At 35.2% G+C, this 24,685-nt stretch overlaps 1 protein-coding gene across 1 annotated transcript; it reads right to left on the reverse strand.

Moving 5' to 3' along the window:
• Window positions 1–10,231: 10,231 nt before the first annotated feature.
• Window positions 10,232–16,418, reverse strand: LOC114300646 (2-methylbutanal oxime monooxygenase). The gene is made up of 2 exons (XM_082905665.1): window positions 15,498–16,418; window positions 10,232–11,062 (listed from the first exon to the last, which is right to left on the reverse strand). Exons 1-2 carry the CDS (start codon window positions 16,410–16,412, stop codon window positions 10,436–10,438), a joined length of 1,542 nt encoding a protein of 513 aa, XP_082761791.1. The 5' UTR covers window positions 16,413–16,418; the 3' UTR covers window positions 10,232–10,435.
• Window positions 16,419–24,685: the final 8,267 nt, after the last annotated feature.

The raw sequence follows: 24,685 nt of genomic DNA on the forward strand, positions 1-24,685 counted from the left end.
AAGATGGATCTCTAACACAGTCGTAGTGCCAAAGAAGAATGGCAAGTAGCCTGTCTGCGTCGACTATAAAACAGTCAACAAGGCGTGCCCAAAAGACAGCTTTCCTCTACCACGGATAGATCAACTGGTAGACCTAACGGTGGGGCACAACCGACTTAGCTTTCTGGATGCATACAGAGGCTACCACCAAATCGCCATGCATGAACCAGACCAGGAGGTCACATCCTTTACAACTCCAAGAGGGCTGTACTGTTACAAGGTCATGCCCTTTGGCCTAAAGAACGCAGGGGCGACATTCCAACGGATGGTCACCAAGATGTTTGAACCGTTGTTAGGCAGAGCAATAGAAGTTTACATCAACGACATGGTGGTCAAGAGCAAGGATGAGAATGACCATCTCAAGGACCTAGGCGAGATGTTTGAGATCCTGAAGAAGCACAAGTTGCGCCTCAATGCGTCCAAGTGTGCATTCGGAGTAGGATCTGGCAAATTCCTGGGTTTCCTAGTAACCAACCGGGGTATAGAGGTAGACCCCTCCTAGATCAAAGCAATCCAGGATCTGGAGAGGCCTAACTCGGTGAAAGAAGTACAGCATCTCACTGGCATGGCGGCTGCACTCAACCGATTCATCAACCGGTCGTCAGACAGACTACGACCATTTTTTCAAGCATTAAAAGTCAAGTTCGAGTGGGACGAAGAATGCGACCGAGCTCTAGAAAGCTTGAAGGAATATATGTCTTCCCCACCACTACTTGTTACCCCAGTACCTGGAGAAGAACTTTTCTTGTACCTGGCAATCTCTCAGCACGCAATTAGCGCAGTGTTGGTTCGTGCAGAAGGAATCCAACATCTGCCCATCTTTTACGTCAGCAAGACATTGCTGGGAGCCGAAACAAGGTACTTGCCACTGGAAAAATTAGCATTGGCCTTAATCATGGCCTCCAGGAAATTGGCACACTACTTTCACGCCCACACCATAGTCGTCCTTACAGCTTTCCCACTAAAAGCTTTGTTTGAAAGGGTGAACTTTTCTGGGCGAATCTTGAAGTGGGCAGTAGAGTTGGGACAATTCGACATCAAGTTCCAACCCAGAACTGCAGTAAAGGCCCAATCTTTGGCAGACTTCGTTGCAGAGTTTACTCCTGGAAGTCATCATATATGCCCAGTCGACCTAACTGACACAACCGAACTAGGGATGGAAGTTGACGCCGGAATAGCGCAACCCCTAGCAAAAGGTACTCAGTCAGACTCCAAGGCAGACCAGACTAAAGACAGCAAGGAAGAAGCAAACCAAGCTACACCAAACCAAGACTCACCAACAAATAAAGACTTGGTACAATCAGATAGCGAGGGGCAGACAGCAAGCATGGACCTTGAAGAAAACACCAGCAACATTCTTGACCCCACGACATCATCTGACCCCTCCACTTGCTGGAAGTTGTTCGTTGGAGAGATGTGGAAGCTCTTTGTGGATGAAGCATCCAACCAGCATGGTGCAGGACTTGGCATAGTCCTCATTTCACCAGACGGCCTGGTTATGGAGCAAGCAATCAATCTTGGCTTCCCAGCATCAAACAACGAAGCGGAGTATGAAGCACTTCTTGCAGGACTCAAAACAGCATTCTACATGAAGGCCACCGAACTAATGGTCTACAGCGACTCACAGCTGGTGGTAAACCAAATTTCTGGCGACTATGAAACAAAGGATGATAGGATGGCCAAGTACCAAGAATTGGTCAGAATATAGATCAAGAAATTTGAAGTAGTAAGGATAGAACAGATCGGCAGGGAGGAAAACAGCAGAGCAAACGAACTAGCAGGCTTTGTGTCAATGGCAGATACATCCATCCCTCACCCACTAGTAATTGACTACCTACCAAGGCCAAGCATTGAAGACCCCGAAGTAGAAGAGGTATGTTGCGCTGAATTAGGCCCCTCATGGATGGATCCCATTATACTGTTCTTAAAAGACGACATATTACCGGAAGAAAAGAAAGAAGCCAACAAAATTAGAGCAAAGTCGCAGCGATTTTGGCTCTCCCCATCCATGGCATTGTACAAAAAGTCATTCTCTGGACCTTATCTAAAGTGTGTTCACCCCAGCAAAGTAGAAGCATTCTTGTTCGAAATACATGAGGGGGTGTGCGGAAGCCACCAAGGAGGAAGATCATTAGCTTACAAAGCCATTTCACAAGGATACTGGTGGCCATACATGCAAGCAGACTCCGAGAAGTATGTGAAGAAGTGCGAGAAATGTCAGAAGTTCGCACATCAAATACATCAGCCGGCCAGAGAACTCCTATCATTGACCAGCCCATGGCCCTTTGCAATGTGGGGCTTGGACATAGTGGGACCACTTCCAACAGCGGCCGGAAACAGGAAGTTCTTTCTCGCAGTAATAGACTACTTCACAAAGTAGATGGAGGCAGAAGCACTGGCATCAATCAAGGAAAAAGATGTGAAGAAATTCGTCTGGCAGAATATCATTACACGGTTTGGCATACCCAAGGCACTAATATCTGACAATCGCACTCAGTTCGACGGTAAAGTTTTTAGAGGCTTTTGTGAAGAATACAAGATAGAGTTCTACAACTCTACACCGGCATATCCCCAAGCAAATGGTCAGGCAGAAGCATCAAACAAGGTAATATTGGATAGACTGAAGAAACGATTAGAAAAAGCCAAAGGCAAGTGGGCGGAAGAACTCCCTCATGTTTTATGGGCTTACCGCACCTCACCTCGATGGTCAACAGGAGAAACTCCATTCTCCTTAGCCTATGGTATGGAAGCAGTAATCCCACTCGAAGTCGGCCTTCCCACAATTAGAAGCGAAAATTTTGATCCAGACTTAAATGGAGAAGCCATAGCATTGGAGCTCGACCTTGCGGAAGAAAGAAGAGAAAGAGCACTGGTTCACATTGCCTCATATCAACAAGAGTTATCCAGGAAATACAACAAAACAGTGCATCCAAGACAATTCAAGATCGGAGATTGGGTACTGCGCAAAGTGATGGGAAACACCTTGATACCAGGAGATGGCAAGTTAGGGCCTAATTGGGAAGGACTTTACAAAGTGGTCGGATTAGCTGGCAAAGGGGCATACCACCTGGAAGATGAAGACGGCAAAGCCATTCCAAGGCCATGGAACACTGCCAATCTCAAACTATTTTATTTTTAGCTTTTTTTACGAGTATGTGTAATTTTCCTTTCTCTCAATAAAACAAAGTCAATTCTTTTCAGCATAGTTGTTTTTTGTATGAGATTGTATTAGTGAGTTAGGGACATCAAAAGTAAGGTTGGCTGGATTAAACTAACACCCCTCCTAAGCCTAGGATAAGGATCCAGGCTACAGGACGTTTAGTTGAAATAACCAAACATTCTATTCTAAGTTGGCTGGAAAAACTAACTTAGAGGTTGGCTGGATTAAACCAACACCCCTCCTAAGCCCAGGATAAGGATCCAGGCTGCAGGACGTTTGGTCGAAATAACCAAACATTCTATTCTAAGTTGGCTGGAAAAACTTAGAGGTTAGTTGGATTAAACCAACACCCCTCCTAAGCCCAGGATAAGGATCCAGGCTGCAGGACATTTGGTCAAAATAACCAAACATTCTATTCTAAGTTGGCTGGAAAAACTAACTTAGAGGTTGGCTGGATTAAACCAACACCCCTCCTAAGCCTAGGATAGGGATCCAGGCTGCAGGACGTTTGGTCGGAATAACCAAACATTCTATTTTAAGTAGACTGGAAAAACTAAACTTAAAGGTTGGCTGGATTAAACCAACTCTTATTACTCTTCAGCCGAAGTAAGGGTATGGCTGAAGAGTGGTTGGCTGGATTAAACCAACTCTTGTTACTCCTCAGCCGAAGTAAGGGTATGGCTGAAAAGTGGTTGGCTGGATTAAACCAACTCTTATTACTCTTCAGCCGAAGTAAGGGCATGGCTGAAGAGTGGTTGGCTGGATTAAACCAACTCTTGTTACTCTTCAGCTGAAGTAAGGGTATGGCTGAAGAGTGGTTGGCTGGATTAAACCTACTCTTATTACTCTTCAGCCGAGGTAAGGGTTCGAGCTGAAGAAGTGGTTGGCGGGATTAAACTGACTCTTTGTACTCTTCAGCCGCAGTATTTATATCGGCTAAATAGTGGTTGGCTGGTAAGATTGACCAGCTTAAACCGGAATACGGTATCTCGGCCGAAAATATTGCAAGTTACAATTAGAAAGCAAAGCACAAACACAGGGATTTAATTACAATTGCAAGCATAACAGATCAACTGCAATACAGTATTGAAGATAACAGAGGCATGCATACCAAAATTATCAAGTACAGAAAGATATTACTTCAGTCCGGTTACAAGTCCAGAAAAAACTGATCAAACAAACAACAAAAAGAAAGAAGTGCAAAATCAACTAAAAAGGTCATCTATTTCAGCATTCAACTCGGCATCAACCCGAATTCCGGTTTCAGACGAAATTACAATCTGAGTTGGGAGCTCGGTCTCGGCCTGGAGCTCGGTTTCAGCTGGTTGCTCAATGGTCAGATCTTCTACCGCAGGCTACGCTCGAACTGATTGGTTAACTGGAACAATGTCAACCGGAGTGTCAGTTGGCTCATTCTCTTCATCATCATCAGACGCTTCAAGAAATTGCTTTTGAAGATCGGCAGCATACTCCGCCAGTGAGGCCGGAATGAAATACTGAGGAGCATTGTAGACCTCGGTTTCGGGCCCACAGCCGAGCTGCTCCACAGCACTTCTCCAGCCGCACTTGAAGAACAAATCCTTGGCTGCTTCACATTGCTGGACGTAAGCAGCTTCGCCTTCCTTAAAACCTTTAAGCTCGGAGTCATCAGCCTTCTTTTTCAATTCCTCTATTTCGACGTTCTTCGTGCTATCAAGTGTTGCCAGCTCCCGCAAATATTTGTCTTTCATCACGGTTAGGGCTCTCTGTCTATCAGCATCGGCCGAAGCAACTAGGCCGGTCAGACGAGTTACCTCGGCCTCCAGTTCGGCCGTCCCCACTTGTTCTTGTTTGAGCTCGGCGGTTTTGGCTTCGACCTCTGCCATGGCCTCCCTTGATGTTCTCTTGAGCTCCAACACCCGCTTGTGTGCAATGTGGTTCTTTTGAATGGCCTACAATAGAATAGAAACTTTCCTTTTTAGCCGAACTGAAAATAGGAAGAATTAGAAAGGTACAAAAGCAAAAGAGAGTGTTACCTACCAGGATCATGGATTTTGTTGAAGACCGGATGGCCTTCAGCTCGGTGTTTAGCTGATTGTGGTGCTCCATGTCCTTTGGAAGGCACACACTTTTGGCAAGGTTGAAGGCTAGTATGTGATCCTTCTCAGCAACCACCGAATCAGTTTCCTCAATATCTCGGTTCTGATAAGTAAGCTTCAGTGCCCACTTGAAGGTAGCTCGATCAGATGGCTCTGGTTGCGGACTCAGTGGGTGGCTCGGTGGGAGGGTGGTTTTGTCTTCATCAACTAACCGTTGTTCGGTCTGGGTAGTCTGGGCGCGTTTAGTTCGGCGTGATGAAGAAGGCTGTTGAGAAGAAAGGGCCACCACGGTCTCTTGAGTTTGGCTTGGTGGCAGAACTTCGGGTCTGGTGGTTTCGGTCAGGAGGGCCCTGACTCTGTTCTTTTTTGCCATTTCTTGTTCGACTATCAGAGGGACTAAGTTAATTTGTGGCAAGGTGGGGTCCGGTTCAGGAGCGTCTTCCAACAAAAAGTCAGTCACTCGGGCTTTTTGGCGGCTGCTGTATCTATAGGTCGGTTCGAACTTTAGCAGCTTGGCCCAACTACGTTCTGGATACCGTAGTGCGGCGCGTAAGGTCGCTAGATTTGGGTAACTGTATAGAGACTGGAGGTGGGCAGAATCTACGAAAGAAGACAACTGTTAAGTTCGGCTAAAAAATAGAAAATCGAAATAAAGTAAAGCACGCATTGAGACCGAGGTAATTATACTGGGTGTGCCTTTCTTCCAGTTTATACTTCGACCTGGGATCTGGGCTTGGTGGTCTTCAAAATTCCCAGATACCCAGAAAAAATCGTTGTCGTTTAGGTCCTTATCCGGTGTATTCTTTATTATTTTCTCACGTCGGCAGCGTATTCTAAGATAGTACACCCAGCCGTCTTCCTTCGAACCTATGGAATACTGGTGAAAGATTTCGGCTAGACCGAGGTTAATGCCTGCTTGGTGGTTTAGTTCGGCTATACCCATTATTATACGATAGGAGTTGGTGGAAAGCTGGGTTGGGCATAGTCTGGTTTGCCTAAGGAATTCACAAATTAGGGGTTGGACTGGAAATCTTAGCCTGGTTTCTATTATTGAAAGAAGGGTAAAGGGTACAAAGCCTTCTTTGCCCCATGGTACAATATCTTGTTCGGCTAAAGTGAGTTGGACGTCATCGGGTATATTGTAATCTTTCGGAATTCGGCTAGACCGCCCGGAGTATTTACTAAAAATCTATACTTCCCCATTTATTTTATAAGTTATGAATAAATTAGATCGGTGGCAAAATTGTGCTCAGTAGTTCGGCTGAGCGCTCGGAGTGCCTGGGCAACCTAAGTCTGCAAAGTGGAAAACAAAGGTGTTAAGCACAGATCGTTGGACTGTGCTACAAAGAAAAAAGAGCAAAGAAAATAAAAGACCTACTTCGGCTATGTAGGATGTTACAGGATCTATCTCGGTTCCAACAAGGTGATTGATATCTCGGTTGAGGGGAGGTTCTATTAGACCGGTTGAGCTTTTAGGGGCAGCTTTTTGAGTTCGGTCTAAAAACTTAGAAAGCTGGTTTAGCCCCGAAGACGTAGTTTGGTCAGAATTGAGGTTTTCCCAGTACACTGATTGCAGAATTAGTTTGGTTTCTTATCTCGGCTATGATAAAAACAAAAGGTTTGACTTATTGAAACTACTGGTACGAGTGTTAGTTCGGTTGTATAGTCTGGTCTCACTGACATCAAACTACAAACAGTTTACTAGTTCGGTTATGTGTAATTTTGGATCAAAAGCAGTGTTCTACAGGTGGTTTCATGAATACCTGAGGATTGTACTAACATAGTGTTTTCAGAAGAAGCAAAGCAAATGAAAAAAATGTGTTTTGCAAAAACACACAAAACAAAGTACGAAAACAAGGAAAGCAAGATAGAGGTGTAGTACTTACCAGATGAAGAGGCAAGAACTAGAGATGAGAGCAGCAGCAATGGAGAACACGAGCTTAGAGGTTGAAGAGCAATGGAGGTTCAGAGAGAGAAGTTGAATAGTATGGTGAGTGGTTTTGAAATGGAAAAGGGTTTGTGTTGGTGAAAGAGCTGGAGGCTGGAATTGTTCGAATATTGCGAAGTACGAGGGCGGCATTATAGCTGTGGATGGCCAATAGCAACTTGCCACGTGTCGTTAGAATGGGAATCGATTCAGATGCTGTGATTGAAGAGACGTTTTGACCGAACAAGCGGAGCCCGGTGTCTAATTAGCTCGGCTGGATAGGCTGGAAGGTTTTAACTCTGCTGGATATGCTTAAGGGGGTTTTTTTAGCTTGGCTGGAAAAGCTAAAAGGTTTTAGCTCGGCTGGAGAGGCTAAAAGATAGTCTAGCTCGGCTGATAAACAGGTAATCCCTATCATGCTATGCAGATGGAATTAAGGGGCAATTGAGAGGGTAATTTATATGTGAATTGGGCCGAGCTGGGTTGTTATGGGCCTCGGTGTGAAGGGTGAGTAAAAAGGCCAAAGAGTTACGCCGGTCTTGAAGAGGCTTAAATTTAGTCCGGTCTCAAGGCCAGAAGTTAGACCGGTCCGAAGGACTCTTGGTGATTAGCTCGGTTGAAGGATGCGTTGAACGTATACCGGTCATGGCGCAGCATCGGTCTATACCTTAGTAAAGAGATAGTTCGGTTTTGGGTATACCCTGGTAAGTGGAAGAGGAACAAAGGACAGAGAACCAAACTAATTATAGTTCGGCTAAGTAGGGCCATGCTTACTTCGGTCGTATGGTAGTTCGGCCATGGTAAAACCATCTCACTTGGTTTAAGCAGTGACGGGGGTGTTGAGGGATAAGTATTATCCTTCAGGAGTATGAATCCTAGGAGGACTCTGCATGAAGGAGTAAAAGTCCTACTAGGATTGTGCCATACAAAACCTATAAAAACTCACAAACATCACATTTGGAGAGGTAACACAACTTTGTTTTCTGAATTCACAGAGCTTTTGTCTATTTGTCAAGCTTACTGACTTAGGCATCGGAGAGGTTTCCAGCACACACCCGCCGGCTAGCTCACGTTTGTGTTTTCAGGTGACCAAGTGACGACGTGCGGAAGAGCGCAGACTTGATCAACAAGATTATACGAGAAGATTTATTTCTTTCCCGTACAGGGCCAAATAGTTTGTTCAAATTCAACACAAAATTCATTTTCACTTGACCCAAACCATGCATTGTACTCTTTTTTATTTTATTTATTTTATTTTATTTATATTAATACTTATTTTTTATAATAAAAAACTTACATGTATATAAGGTAATATAAAATTAAATTGATTTTTTTCTTAATTAGAAAAAGAAATAGCTTTATTGATAAGAATACGAAGATATTACATCAATAAAGGAAAATATGAGTGCAAAGAGTATCAAAGCGGAACATCTCAATTCTAGCTAGGTTGGCACCAAGACACCCACTCAATCATATGTTAGCATACTATCAAAAGTTGGTGAAAGACTAACAATAAAAAAAATCCAGAACCAAACAAAATACACAAGAAAAGCACCCACTAGCCACCCAAATAAGTAAACTTAGCAGCCCACATATATGAGTCCAACCAAGCTCCACGGAATGCACCAGAAGATATACCCAAGAGCCACCTAAATAAACACACGAGCAAAACAACAGGCAACAGACACAAGGACAAAACAAAGGACCAACGAGGCACCAAACAAGTGCACCAACAAGGCAATCCTCCAGAACAACCACCAACCAAACAGACAACCCAGAAGCAGAACCAACTCAGTAACAAATATGCTATGTTGTTGTATAATTTAATCCAAATGCAAAAAATAATCAATATTTTATATTTATTATCATATATTAACAATAGTTTAATTTAATCCAAATGCAAAAAATAGTCAAGGCTTTATTGGAATTTAATTTGGATTTGCAAATTTTAACCCAAGTTCTAACTAAATTGGTTTGAGTTATATGTAGCAAGTAGTAGAATATATTACATTGTAGTAAAATTTAATTAAAATGCTAAAAAAAATCAATATTTTATGTATGTATTTCATATTAATTATATATAATTTGTATATATTAATAACAAAATTTTGATTGTTCGGGTTGTGAAGGTAAGGTATGTACCCAGGCCGTGTCCAAATTTTATTTCAAATTGACAGCTTTTAATCTAACCTAAGATTACATCAAAGCAAAAATGTTTTACACATTGGGCTGTTGTAGATAGATTTTCAGACCAAATCCAACAGCATTGGGCTCAACTATAGTCTGGAGAGCCCAGTTGCAGAAGATCAAATGAAGATAATTGCAGAAAAACTGGTTTTACTATCATGGTTCTCATGATAGAAATTTCATTCCACCAAAACATTCAACATTATTAGATGGAGATAATCTAATGCATTCAAGCCTTGTTTGATAACTTTTTTGTTTTTAAAAATTTAGAATTAAAATTTTAAAAAATGCCATTTTGTTTTAAAAATTTTAAGCATGCTTTATTATTTTTATTTATTTTCAAAGTATTTGCATGCACCAGACATTTTTTATATTTTTTGCAAGGACAAGCCAATTTAATGGAAAGAATTACTCCAAGTACTCAGTGATGATTATACATCGAAAAATGTTAAAGATGATAAAAATTTTATAATATCTTATATGGATATGAGATTCACACCAAATGAGTTCCATATAGGTTCACATTCATGTAAGATCTTTAATAAAAATCTTGATAAAATTTTTAAAATCTCTAACATTACCTTTATATCTCAGTTATAATTTCACTAATATTACATCTCATTTATGTGATGGTTATCTGGACAATTTCTCGTGTGCTTCATAAAGCACATTTACCAGCCTACATGGTGGCGCCAAATTAGTAATAATAATCACAAACCAATGGTACATTATAAGCAGCCTCCTTTGGCATCTTGAAATTTTAAACAAAAAGTCAAAAGAACATTATAAATTGTCATATTATTTTTTTATTTTTCTATTTATATTTTTATAATAAATCAAAAAATTGTTAAAATAATATATTTCCAAACCAAGTAAATGTTGCATAAGCACACTCCAAACAGAGGGTGTCCATTATTTATAATCCAAAAGCATTACAGACACAAAAACACAAAACATGCAAAGCCAAGCCAAACCAAACTACGCAACGCAAACTTATTTTTATTACAACCACAACCACAAGTACAACCAAAAGTCCCCTTCCATTTAGCCTTTATAGTCCTCCCAATTGTACTTGACAGGCACAAGTTTCAGAGGCACCTTCTTCCTGATATTCAGACCAAACTCTTCATCCATGTTCAGATCCTCAACTTCCATTCCATTAGGCAGCTTCCAATCAAAACAGTACAGCAAGTTCGCCACATTGAACTCCACAGAAGTGATCGCCATTGTCATTCCAGGACAGCTTCTCCGACCGGACCCGAAAGGCAGGTACTCGAAATTCTGGCCTTTGTAGTCAACCCCACTGTTTTCAAACCTCTCTGGAATGAACTCTTCTGGGTTGTCCCAGATTTTGGGGTCTCTTCCAATGGCCCATGCATTCACTAGGATTCGGGTTTTGGGGAAGATGTCGTAGCCGCCGATCTTGGTTTGCCGGATTGTTTCGTGGGGGATTAGGAGGGAGGCAGGAGGGTGGAGCCTGAGAGTCTCTTTGATTACGAGATTCAGGTATTTCAAATTATGTATCTCTGTTTCGTCAACTTTTGGTTTTCTTCCAATGCAGTTTCGGATTTCGTCCTGAACCTTTTTCATGGCTCTTGGGTTCTTGGCTAGCTCGGCCATTGCCCAGACCATTGTGACTGAACTGGTGTCTACTGATCCGAGGAAGATATCCTGGTATGTGGAAAAACACTTTGGATGAGTTTTGAGGTTGTTACATGATTTGTTTGTTTTTATCAACAAAATAAATAAACAAATTCAATAAATCTGACAACTCATTATTTATTCAATTTTTTTTGAATGGATGGTTATAAAACTTAACTTTGTATATTATCTGAGGCTTTTTTTTTTTTTTTTTGATTTTTTGGGCTAAAATTTACAAAAAAAAAAAAACAAACAAACAAACAAACAAACAGAATATATTAAAATAGTCAATAAGATAAAATGTCACATCAAATCCATAATCATTTTACTTTTTTTTCTCATAAATATCAAATCTAAATACAAAAAAATCTAACCATCTTCTCAAACACAAAAATTTTAGCCTACTAAAATAATTAAAAATTAAAATAACCTACTAAAATAATAATTTATCAAACACTCACATGATAATTTTAGATAATTTCTATATAATTAAATCTCAATGCGTAGTATTACTAAAATAAATTATACATAAGCGCATCATAATTCCTTAAAGCACATCGTCCTTATAAAAAATAATTAAATTGATTGAAGAATAATAATAATCACAAACTCACATCGTCATGATATTGTTTTGTTGTTGTTGGGTAGCCCAACAATACCGTGTTGTTGGGTTTGTAGGTCTCACGTTGAGGCCCACATTAATGATCCAAGGTATGTGGGGGTTCGTTTAGTAAATTACTTTTATAAAAAAATTAAGATTGTTGTAAGTTCTAATAGCATTTATATTAAATAAACTGTCACCTTTTTAAATAAGGTGGACCGTTCAATTTTATCAAACAAATGTAATTTAAATTCACAATTACTATATCCGATCAAATTAAATTTTTTTATGAGAATAATCAACTTGATAAACCTAACAAATCCAACTCCTAACATCATTTATGTAGCGCTCGGCACAGGATCCACAAGCCCAATAGTGCCGCTGGGTAGGCCAACAGCAGCAAAACCAATCCCAAGGGTAGGAATGTAAGAAAAATCAAAAAAATTGACCATACCAATTGAACCAGAACAAACCAACAATATTTGGTCTTTTTTTTTATAATAAAAATCGATTTGTGTGATTTTTGAATTTGATTTTTTTTTTTCGATTTTCGGATCGGTAACGGGTTAAGCACCTTATGAACCGAACTAAACCGAAACTAACCGCTTTAACATATATTGTATTTATAATATATATAATCTAACAATATAATGATATTAATAAAGTATAATAAATTATTAACCTTATCATTGTAAACTCTTATTATATATATCTTAACTCTAACTTATTATTCTTTAAATCTTAGTATTTTTTTAACTTTTTTATTTTTGTTAATCTAGGAATTGAAAAGTAATTAAATGGATGGATTTGATATATTTGAAATTGTGGACAAATAACTAATTTAATATTTTTATGTAGATTAGTAAAAGTGGCTCGAGTTTGAAAGATCCTAGACCGATTAAACCACACCGAACTGAACCGTTTTAGTTGATTCGGTTCAGTACGGTTTGATAGGAGAAGTAGTCTGTATCAGTATTTAAAATAATAAAACCGACATTATCGGTTCGGTGTAATTTTTTATCTAAATACCGACCGTACCAAACCAATTATATCCATACCCAAGGGGTTGGCCTAGTAGGTGCAGTTTGGAGTCTGAGAGTGTGGTATCAACTTTTTAGGGCTGGGATACGCCCATAGGCTCCGCCTGAAATTTACCCGATCCACATGAAGGGATGCTTTGCATGAATTCTAAGATTAGTTGAGTTACGCCTAAATTAATCCAGACACTTGATTAAAAAAAATTAAAAAAAAAGCGGCAAAACCGACACGTTCATAACACAACACAACTGTTACTAAAAAAATAGGGTAAATTACAAATACACTCCTTAAGATTTGCTTAAAATACAGATTGCTCCATGTGGTTTGAAAATTACAAATACCCCTTTATTAAAAAAAATTATTTAACAAAATTAACTAAAAGAATGAAATTCATAATTATTCTCCAATACAATAATAAAATTATCTAAATTATTAATTGAAACATATTTTTAACATTATTAAAAATTGTTAATTGACATGACGATTTACTATAAAAGGAGTTATTTGTTATGAAATTTGAAACTTTAGATGGTGGAATGTAATTTTTAAAATTATAAGAAGCGATTCATATTTTAATCAAATTTCAGAGGTATATTTGTAATTTACCCTAAAAAAATATATGTATGACAATTGGAGTTTTAAAAGTAGGTAATTTTTTGTACCCAAAAAAAAAGTAGGCAATTTTGAAGTGGGCAACGGAGATACGGATAAAATTAAAAAGATAACGGGATAGCCTCGTTTGGCATGAAAAAAATTGGGACTAGAGGTTAAAATAGTCACAAAGAGATAAAATAAGATAAAAAATTAATAAAATAAAATATCACATTTAAATTATAATTATTTTATTTTTTATTTTTTATTTTTTATTTTTTATAAAAATTAAAAAAATCAACAAGTCCATTCCAAATGAAACTTTTTAATCCCAAATTAAAATAATCAACAAGTAAAAAAAGTCAACCCCATCACAAACGAAACTCTATAGTTGGTAAAAAAATTAAAAAGAAACGAACAGGGCAAGAATCTTTCTTAAGAAGGCTGTCATAAATTTTTGGGTGAATTATGATAGTAATTTTTATTTTTTGTGTCATTTTAATTCATATACTTTCAATTAATTCAATTTTAATCATAAATTTATAATTTTATCTCAATTTGACTCAATTGATTACAACTCTTAATATTTTTTTTATGAAAAATCTGCACATAAGTTTCACGTGCCATTTTTTAAAGGCAAAATTATAAACTTATTCAACTCAGTTAGTTAATCTCAACAAATTTAGTGATAAGTTTTCTTAAAAAACACTAATGATATTATTAATTTGCCCAAATTGAAACAAAATCTAAAAATAAGAATTAAAATTGAGTCAATTAAAAGTGTAAAAATCAAAATGACACAAAGGGTAAAATATAGGGACTATCAGTGTAATTTGTCCTAAATTTATTTCTTTTGAAAGCCAAAAAGTTATCATAAATCGTCACATCACTATTTATTTTTCTATACATTTTTTTGTAAAAAGTCAAAAAATTACTAAAACAACATATTTCTAAACGAGGCCTGACGCAAATTAAATACAGCTTTACATAAGATTATTAGGAAATTCTAATATACACCCCTTTAAAAAGGGTGTTTCATATGGACATCTAGTTATGTCATTTTTTTCTTTAGTTATACCAAATTTTCAAATTTTCTTCTTTAATTATCATATTATTTTAGTTATGACTCATAAATTTTTTAATTATACCTCATATTGTGTTTAATTATGACAATTTTTATTTCAATTATAACTCAAAAAATTAAATTTATGTCATTTTTATTTTTAATTATAGGGTCCATATCCCTTTATTAGAAGATTAACAAATATTGATTTAACTCAAATTATGGGCAAATAATTTGATTGCCAAACATACAACAAAGTATATATGTACATAATTGAATTTAAGAAAGTAGGTTGTCTGGGAAGTAAGAAAATAGTCCAAAAAAATTAAAAATTAAAAATTAAAAAGTCAATTTTTCTTTCTATTTGCCTTTTATAAATATGGAAAATGTTTGGTGACCTAAATTTTTGTGGCTCGAATATGTCAAAACGACGTCGTTTTACATCTAAAACGATTTCGTTTTGAGTGTTTCGAGCTATGTTTGTTCAGACCACCTACCATTATTGATTAAAATAATCCATTCTTAAAAGAATGCAGTATCCATCAACACATTTATACTGATGCAACAAAATGATAAATTTTAGTTAGTTGGCCTTTTTAACAAATCAATAATGATGCAAAAATTCAAGTAGTTTGGATAAATTAAAAAAATGATATTTTAGGGGGTGTTAAAAATTTTTCTTCTTCATTATTACAAAAAAAAAAAAAAGATTCATCATGGTACTGACATGTATACTCTCATTTTTTTTTTTTGACTTAATTCAGTGTATATTTTTAAAAATAAAAATAATATTATACAAATTAAAAATTCGTCCAAAATTTTTTAGTAATTCACGTGACCAACAATGATTCATCCCACTAAAAATATTACCACTAATAGCACTAATGTATTAAAAAAGTAAAAAAAAAATAAAAAAAAATACAACTCCAAGACCAAAACATCACATCATTAATGGCGGGACCCACTGCCACCTAATTAGTGGGAGTACTAATTAATGCTCCCAAACATTTTTCTTAACGTGACACCTATTCTGCACGATACATTCGTTACTAAAACAGGAATTTGGTCATTTCTATAACATTTTACAATTTTAAAAACAAAGTCGGCATATAAAGAAATAAAAAAATTTAACTTTTAACCCGAAAAAGGTAGAAAAATTAGAAATACCATACCAAGAGGACAGCCTTCATATGATCTTTAGCTAGATGGAGAACAGTGGTCCGATCCTTAGCCAAACCAAGCATAACATCAATGATGTCTTCATGCTTCGGCTTGGGCCTAGTAGGATCAAGATGTTCTTCCAGAACCTTCTGAAAAAACGTATCAAGATTCTTAAAACACCTTTCAAGCTTCCATTGAAGCCCCGTTGCCAAATCCAGCACCGACCCAACTCCAGGAAAAAAGTCCGACGGCGAAAAACCACTCAGCAAAGTCATGGCATCGTCAATTATATCTTTCAATTTACCATACTCGAATTGGTTCCCTCTATGACTCGTCCCAAAAGCTATCTTCCCAATCACATTGTTCGTGACAGAGAATATCAAGTCACTCAGATCAACCGGGTTCGGAGCCGATTTGGCTATGGTGGAAATCAAATGCTCAACCTCTGATTCCCTAACATGCCAAAATGATTGAACCCTTTTGGCAGTGAAGAGTTCTATGACACACAGCTTTCTCATCTCTCTCCAGTACTCTCCATATGGAGAAAAAGCTAGGTCAAGAAAGTTGTAGGAGAGTTTTCTTTGGCCACGAGAGAGAGGCCTAGTGCAACAATCTAGGTCATGGGTTTTTAGGACCTCTTTAGCTAGTTCTGGGGTTGAGACCACTAGGGTTGGGACTTGACCTAGTTGGAGAAGCATGATGGGTCCAAGTTTTTGTGATAGTTTCCAGAATGTGTAGTGAGGGATTTCACCAACTTGGTGGAGGTTGCCTATGATGGGAAGCTTTCTAGGGCTTGGAGGGAGTTTGGCTGTGTTTTTGTTCTGTTTGGCAAGAAGGGTAAAGAGGGTGTAGAGAAGAGGGAGGGTTAGGAGGGTGATTGTGAGAAGCCATGGAGGAAGGGTTTGAGAGAAAGAGAAGAAACCCATGAGTAATGTGATGGGATCAATGGCAATGGAAGTGAGGTGCTTTATTAGAGAAGAGATGTGACGAGAGGTGATTTAGCTGTTAAACTTAATGACACTTGTTACGGAGTTTTATTGTGTTGCTATCTTTTCATTTGTCTGTCAGTGATCACCCGTCAATAGCCAAATATTTTGAGCAAAGTTACGTGGACAATAATTTATGTATAGAAATAGAAATATATTTAAAGGACATTTCCATATAAGTTTAAAAATAAAATTCAATTTTTAAATTTAATGATATGATAATTAATTAGGATCTTTAAGGTAATATATTCTCTGATATACTTTCAATTATCAACTAATTATATCACTTACATATCATTTAATTTAGAAAATAAGTCTAAAAAATAGACTTATATATCATTTTTTTATATTTAAATAATTAAAAAAAAAAAAAACAATGCGTGATTTACGTCTTTTATATTTGTGAACCGGAATGTTCGGTTGAGCCGTGTCTTGCATTGATAAGTTTTGACTAATTTTATTCTGTAAGTCGTATGAAAAAAATATTAATTCAATAATTTTTACTATATAAGTTTTGAATAAATAAATAATTTATTTTTAAAGTTAATCTTACCATTCATTTATTAAATAAAAATATAAATATATATATATATATATATATGAGTATTGTTATCAAAAAAAAATTTCACAAATGACATCCTCATAGAAGCCTATACATTATAGTTGGGCCTAGAGACCCAACTAGACAATCCAATCCACATTTGGACAAAGCAATTGGCCATCCATATACTTTGGAATAGTCAATGGTTAGAGGTTCGGTATTCGAGTGAATTGAGCTATTGCAATTTTTTCTTTCTAATCTAATTTACTAATTCACTAATATCTTATCATTAGTCAAAAAAAAATAAAAAAAACTGCTCCAATTTTTATGGAAAATGTTATATATATTTTTTATTATTTTTTCCCCCACTCTAAGATATAAGCACGGCTCTAATTTTCATTTTTTTGTTCCATATGCAATTAGATTAATGATTCGGACCCCACTGAAGTCACCCCCAGGACCCTAGTCCATTGAGATTGGCCAAATATATATATATATATATTTTTTTTTCCAATCACCAACCATTATAACGTGAACCCCATTACATTTATAATCTCATTTGTCACTTAAGTGTTTTTAACTCCGTACACAAATACTGAATATTTTAGTGACTCTCTTCTAAGATCTCGCGTTATACTTTGGTCTTGTTAGGGATGGTTGATGAGTTCCACTGGTGCCTCGGTAATGGATCCTTTCCTTTGGGTTGGGTCAAATCAGGCCGACAACCAATTATTCAGAGGCCTAGGCCCACGGATACCGTAATAACACCTCAAAGCATCTTATTTTTGTTCAAAAAGAGAAAAAAAAAAAAAAGTCTGTACACAAATGGATGGGGCCTATATTTATAATTGCGTATAAAATTCACTCACTTCTATTTTAGAGTGAAAAATAAAATTATATGTGATGTTTTTCAAGATGAATTGTAGGCATGTATTCATTACATGGCTAAAAATTATCTGGTATGAATTGTGTGCAGGTAGGCGTATTCAAGTACTTTAATAGCGATTTGTTGGGGAGTTTTGTTGTTTTGCCATCCCTTTGCGCGCAATTTTTATTTATTTATTTATTGTTATTGAATTTAATGAATTATTACGATCGTTGCAACAAATCATTAGGGAGAAATAAATACAGAGTTTTTTTTTTTTTTTAATTAGGCTCCGTTTTTTAATGTATTAAAAATATCTTACTCATTTTTTGTTATTTGGTTAAATAAAAAGCAAGTAAAATATTTTTTAAGGCTCTATTTATTTTGATGTAAAATATTTTTACTCATTTTTCGTTGTTTGGTTGACCAAAAAGTAAGTAAAATATTTTTTAAAGAAAATTTTAAAAAATATTTTTGTATTATTTTTTCAAAAATGACTTATCTTTAAAATTTTCGTAAATCGGCTTTTACAAAGTTAACTCTCACTTATTACCTTTTCAAAACATTTAACTTTTTCAAATAAATATTTTAGCTCAATAAAAAGTCATAAATGACACTTTATTGAATCAAAATTCTCTTTTAGGTAATAAATATTTTTGTTTCAAATGTCAACCTAGTGCCGAAAAAAAAATTATATTTTTCTTTTGTGTAAAAAATTTTACGTCGAAACAAACAGAGCCTAAAAAAAAATATGTTTGCATCATTTTTTCAAAAATGGCTTACTTTTAAAATTTTCGTAAGTCAATTTTTACAAAGTTGACTCTCACTCACTACCTTTTCAAATAAAAGTTTTAGCTCACTAAAAACTCATAAATAACACTTTGTTGAATCAAAATTTCTCGTTTAAGTAATAAAATATTTTTATTTCAAGTGTTAACCGAACACCGAAAACAAAAACAAAACATTTTTTCTATGTAAAATCAATTTATAAAAAAAATTATATAAAATATTTTACGTTGAAACAAACGGAGCCTAAATAAGTATTAAATACAGATAAACCTTAAGTAAATGCTTTTTTAATATATTTTATACAGGGTCTTGCTAACAACTTATTCAGAAAAAAAAGAAGAAAAAAAAGGTAGATCTCTCGAGACACTTTTTACTAAATTTAAAAATATTTTTTAATTTTGCAACACTTTTTGATTTTTATATACTGTTGAAAGTATTTTGTAACACAGATTTGCAATATTAACAAGTGGATGAGGAAAATTGTTCGCATTTACCTTCCTTACCTTATAATACAGCTCATTCGAAACATATCAGTATATGTTTGGAGTTTGGTTATACCTTTGTTTTCTTTATTTTGATCCAGTTTTTGTAGTTCTATAATAAAAATAATAATAAGTTAAGGGCATATTTGATTGACAGGATTAGAGTATGTGATTGAGATTTTTAATCTGTGGCCCAATAATCCTATATTTGTTTTGAAATTTTGTTTTAGGATTATTAATCTAATAGATAATTAATCCAATAAATTTGTAGGATTATTAGTAATGGGGTAGGGGTGGGATTATATATCCTGAGTAGAGAAATAAAATAAAAAGACTCTTTTACCCTTGACTAAAAATTAAAACACTTATTATTTTTATATAATTTTATATTTTAGAAGACTAAAAATAATTTTTAAAAATTTAAAAATATTTTTTGATATTTATTTTATCTAACTAGTTTATATATTTTTTTTTTAAATTTAAAAAACAAACCAAACATGACCTTTGTATTTTGTATTTTTATTTATTCATTTATAATTTTTTTCAAAATCACATTTATGAAGAAATTTTGATAAAGTAAAGATTGTGAAGAAACATCGATGGAGGGTAAGATTGGAAAAGAAGATAAATATAGTTATAATCTTACATTCATATATTTTTTTATCCAATGCAAATCAAACAATGGATAAGGGGATAATTTATCCTACTAATCTAATTGGATAGTGAATACCATGCTAATTTGATAGAATTATTAATACATTCACTATTAATTTTGTGAATTAAATATGGCCTAAAGTACTTATATTTATGATTTTCTATTTTTGTTTACAAAAATTGTAAAGTTGAAAACAAAACTTTGATTGATGTCTCCTTTTGTTCTGTTCAAAAAAAAAAAAAAAAAATTTGTCTACTTTTGTTTGAAAAAATATAAACAATTTATAAAATTTATTAAAATTTTAATGAACTGTTTTCATTTATTTAAAAAAAAAAAATTATTCTTCCACTTTCCACCCCTTACGCTCACACCGATGAGTTAACATCCTCTCAATCTCTCTGCTTACTTTCCTACTGGTAACGGTAAAGATACATCCAAATAGATCCAACGGTTCAGATTAACTCACAGTTGCAAGCCACCGACGTTAACGTCCAACTCAAACAAATTAAAAATATTTTTTTATTATTTTGATTTGCCGCTTTAGATCCTATTTTAAAATTTGAAAATTCTAATTTCAAACCTAACTATACTTATGTACACATTTCTCTCTCTTCCTCATTCAATCTCCTCACACACTCTCTCTCTCTCTCTCTCCATTTCTTCACACTTGCATAACAAACAAAAGCCACCGCCGGCGCTGATAATCACCAGAACCGTTCACCACCGTCATCGTCTACTATTATTGCCACCACTTGGTATAGCAATTCTGCTCTCCCTCACATCGTTCGTTGATTTGAAAGTCATTGATAAGATTTCACCAGAAAATAGGAGTCAGTCTGAAAACTGAAGATAGTTGGAGAAATAGAAATCTGTATTTTAGTTTTTTTTTTCTTCTTATTTTTTAATGATTTATAAGTCTGTGGGTTTGCGGTGGCTATTGATTTGTAGAATTTTGGGTTGAGTTGTTTGTGAATTTGAAAAGTTTGTTTAAATGCCTCAATGAAATGTTGATTTAGTTACATGTTCAAAAATTACAACTTCTGAATCCATTGCAACAGTTATAATTATGATTTTATGAGATGATGCCAATATATATATATATATATATATTGTAATTTACATTCTCTAAATAGACAAGTTATGCATTTTCAAAACTGTCTCATTCTCATTACCATTATTCTAAAAAAACTAAAGTGTCAGCTTCAATACAGTGAAATCTCACTTAAAAAAAATTGATGGTGAAATTTGAATGGCTTAGAAAAAAAAAGGGGATCCATCGCGGGTCTCATTTTAATTATTTAAATCATTTATTTTGTTAAATATTTCATGTATTTTATCTACATAAAAAATTATGTCAATCCGATAATTGTAAGTTATTTAATTTAATTTTTTTTCATCAAAAAAATGTATAGTTTATTTTTTTTTTTAAATATAATTGTTGTTCATTTTGTGAATGAAATTAATCTTGTACATTTTTTCTTGCTGAAAAATCCAAACCGCATTACACACAGAACTCAAAACTTTATTACTCATTTGTTTGTATATAAAAGTTAATGGTTTGATTTTCCTCATTCATACAATTGCATAAAGATTCAGACTTCCCTCTATTTTTAGCAACAAAAGAATCTCAAATAACATATGTACATATATCATCATTATAGCCTCACATCATGCAATGGATTCACACATTTTAATGGCACTGTTTAGTACTCTAAGCAACAGGTAAACTACGTACATTTCTTTGAGAACTTTAATCAAACATCTAAAGTTCACGAAGGACTCAACCCAAAACTTAAAAAAAAAAAATTAGTAATAGTCACAAACCCACAAACCAATTAAAAAAAGAGAAGAACGAACACCTAAAATACATATTTCTATTTCGGTGGCCACCTTCAGCTTTAAGATTTATTTCATTTTTGGTGAAATCTCGGCACTGACACCTTCGAATAAACGAACAATGGAAGAGAGGGCTAAACTCTATGTTGTGAGAAACTTTTAAATGGTGTTCCTATTTTCAATGGAGAGAGCCTCTGTTCATGGAAATATCATTCAAAGCTAAGTTTGAAGCTCCAATTTTGCTTGTGGACAGCTGGTGGGCGCAATGTGTTTTGAGAAAGATAGGGAAAACGAGAGGGATAAACACTGAGTTTATGTGGGTGATGGATGTGGACTCACTACAAGGAAAAACACTTTTAGCGATCACCTTTTTCATGTTGGTCGTAGATAGTTTACTTTCTGCGACCAAAATTTTCACTGGTCGCCGATGAATTATGTTTCCGCTACCAACATTTTTCTGGTCGCTGATAGGTACTTTTTTGCGACTAAATTTGACATGTGGTCACGGAAGGTAATGGCGGTAGAGTAGAAAAAAATGACGGGTCACAAAAAAGAAAAGGGACATTTTTGAAACAACACTACGTAGTTTTGAATTTTCCTAAATCAATTCTTTTTTTAATTCTGTAATTCCTAAATATATTTGAGCTTCATTTTTCATCTGAACTCCTTACTCTCTACATTCTCAATCGGTGACAAAGCAAAGCCCTAGCCACTATCTCCATTCACTTCGTTGTTCGCTGCCAATCAGAGCAAGTTTACTGCCTCTTCTCTCGCATTTCGTCCACCACTAGGTTTGCTTCCTCCTCTCTCGCATTGCCTCCACCTTGAGGTGATTTTAATTTTGTTTTCCTTTATGAGTTTTGTGGTCCGATCGAGTATTCTCTCTCTCTCTCTCTCTCTCTCTCTCTCTCTCTCTTTCTATATATATATATATATATATATATATTATATGTTTATCTTCATTTTGATTTTTGCTTTGCTTTCTTAATATCATTTGATTGGTGGTCAGATTGAATGTATCAATTTCATTGTCTTTCTAAATGTTCAAATGTCTCTGCTATTTTAGGTGCTACTCCTAGATTTTGCTTTTCTTACAATCATTTCTGAGCACTGGTAGTGTTTCTTGAATTGGGTTTGAGAGAGGTTGTTGTATTTGAAGGTTTTTGTAGTGTATTATATATCTGGTTCCCTCTCTGTTTTTTAGTTTGTTATTGATTAGTGTATGGACTGAAAGGTTTTGTAGGTTGCTATTACCATTTACTATCATGATGGTAATAATCCGATTTATTATGGTGAAATCATCGTATCTATATGTATTATTTCTGATTTTGATTGACTGTAATTTCTTTGGTAAGCCCTAAATTTTTTAGGTCTGTTTTTTACATCCTTTTTTGTTTTGTGTTTATTTTTGTCAAATTAATTTGTAATTTTTAACTTTTAATTCTAATAAACAGTATAAAAGAACTGAACTAAACAGATACTCAAGACAAAAAATTAAAATAGTGTTGGCTAGTTCCAAATTTGAGTGAATTCTATAACAAATTAAGAACTCATGTGACTCATCATAGCACCATGTGAAATGGAGAGTTGCTCTTTGGGCCAAATCCAACCTCCCAGGCTTCTCTTACTCAATGCATGACATTGTCTACAATCTTAATTAGTCAGATCATGTTCTTTCTTTAGTGTATCTATATTACTGTCAGTGATGCATTGTATCTGTGCTGCTGCTGCTGTTGTTGTTCTTTTCTATCTCAGCCACTTGGCTGTTATCCCTCTAGTGTTGGTCCCTCTACTGTTGGTCCCTCTATTATTATCCTCTCTTTTTTTTTTTTGTGTGTGTGTGTTTATTTTTGTCAAATTAATTTGTAATTTTTGACTTTTAATTCTCATAAACAGTATAAAAGAACTGAACCAAACAGATACTCAAGACAAAAAATTAAAATAGTGTTGGCTAGTTCCAAATTTAAGTGAATTCTATAACAAATCAAGAACTCATGTGACTCATCATAGCATCATGTGAAACAGAAAGTTGCTCTTTGGGCCAAATCCAACCTCCCAGGCTTCTCTTACTCAATGCATGACATTGTCCACAATCTTAATTAGTCAGATCATGTTCTTTCTTTCATGTATTTGTATTGCTATCAGTGATGCATTGTATCTATGCTGATGTTGCTGCTGTTGCTGTTCTTTTCTGTCTCAGCCACTAGGTTGTTATCCCTTTGGTGTTGGTCCCTTTGCTATTATGCTTCGTTTTTTTTTTCTTTTTTTTTGTGTCAAATTAATTTGTAATTTTCGACTTTTAATTCTCACAAACAGTATAAAAGAACTAAACCAAATAGATACTCAAGACAAAAAATTAAAATAGTGTTGGCTAGTTCCACATTTAAGTGAATTCTATAACAAATCAAGAACTCATGTGACTCATCATAGCACCAAGTGAAATGGAAAGTTGCTCTTTAGGCCAAATCCAACCTCCCAGGTTTCTCTTACTCTATGCATGACATTGTCCACAATCTTAATTAGTCAGATCATGTTCTTTCTTTAGTGTATCTGTGTTGCTGCTGCTGCTGTTGTTCTTTTCTATCTCAGCCACTTGGTTGTTATTCCTCTGGTGTTGGTTCCTCTGCTATTGGTCCCTCTGTTGTTATCCCTTTTTTTTTTTGTGCTTATTTTGTCAAATTAATTTGTAACTTTTGAATTTTAATTCTCATAAACAGTATAAAAAAAACTTAACCAAACAAATACTCAAGACAAAAAATTAAAATAGTGTTGGCTAGTTCCAAATTTAAGTGAATTCTATAACAAATCAAGAACTTATGTGACTCATCATAGCACCAAGTGAAATGGAGAGTTGCTCTTTGGGCCAAATTCGACCTCCCAGACTTCTCTTACTCAATGCATGACATTGTCCACAATCTTAATTAGTTAGATCATATTCTTTCTTTAGTGTATCTATGTTGCTATCAATGCTGCTGCTGCTGCTATTGTTTTTTTTTTTTCTGTCTTAGCCACTTGGTTGTTATTCCTCTGCTATTATTCCTTCAC

This window comes from Camellia sinensis, chromosome 14 (assembly GCF_055761805.1).
Source record: "Camellia sinensis isolate YWXY chromosome 14, ASM5576180v1, whole genome shotgun sequence".
In the NCBI taxonomy this organism is placed as follows: Eukaryota; Viridiplantae; Streptophyta; class Magnoliopsida; order Ericales; family Theaceae; genus Camellia; species Camellia sinensis.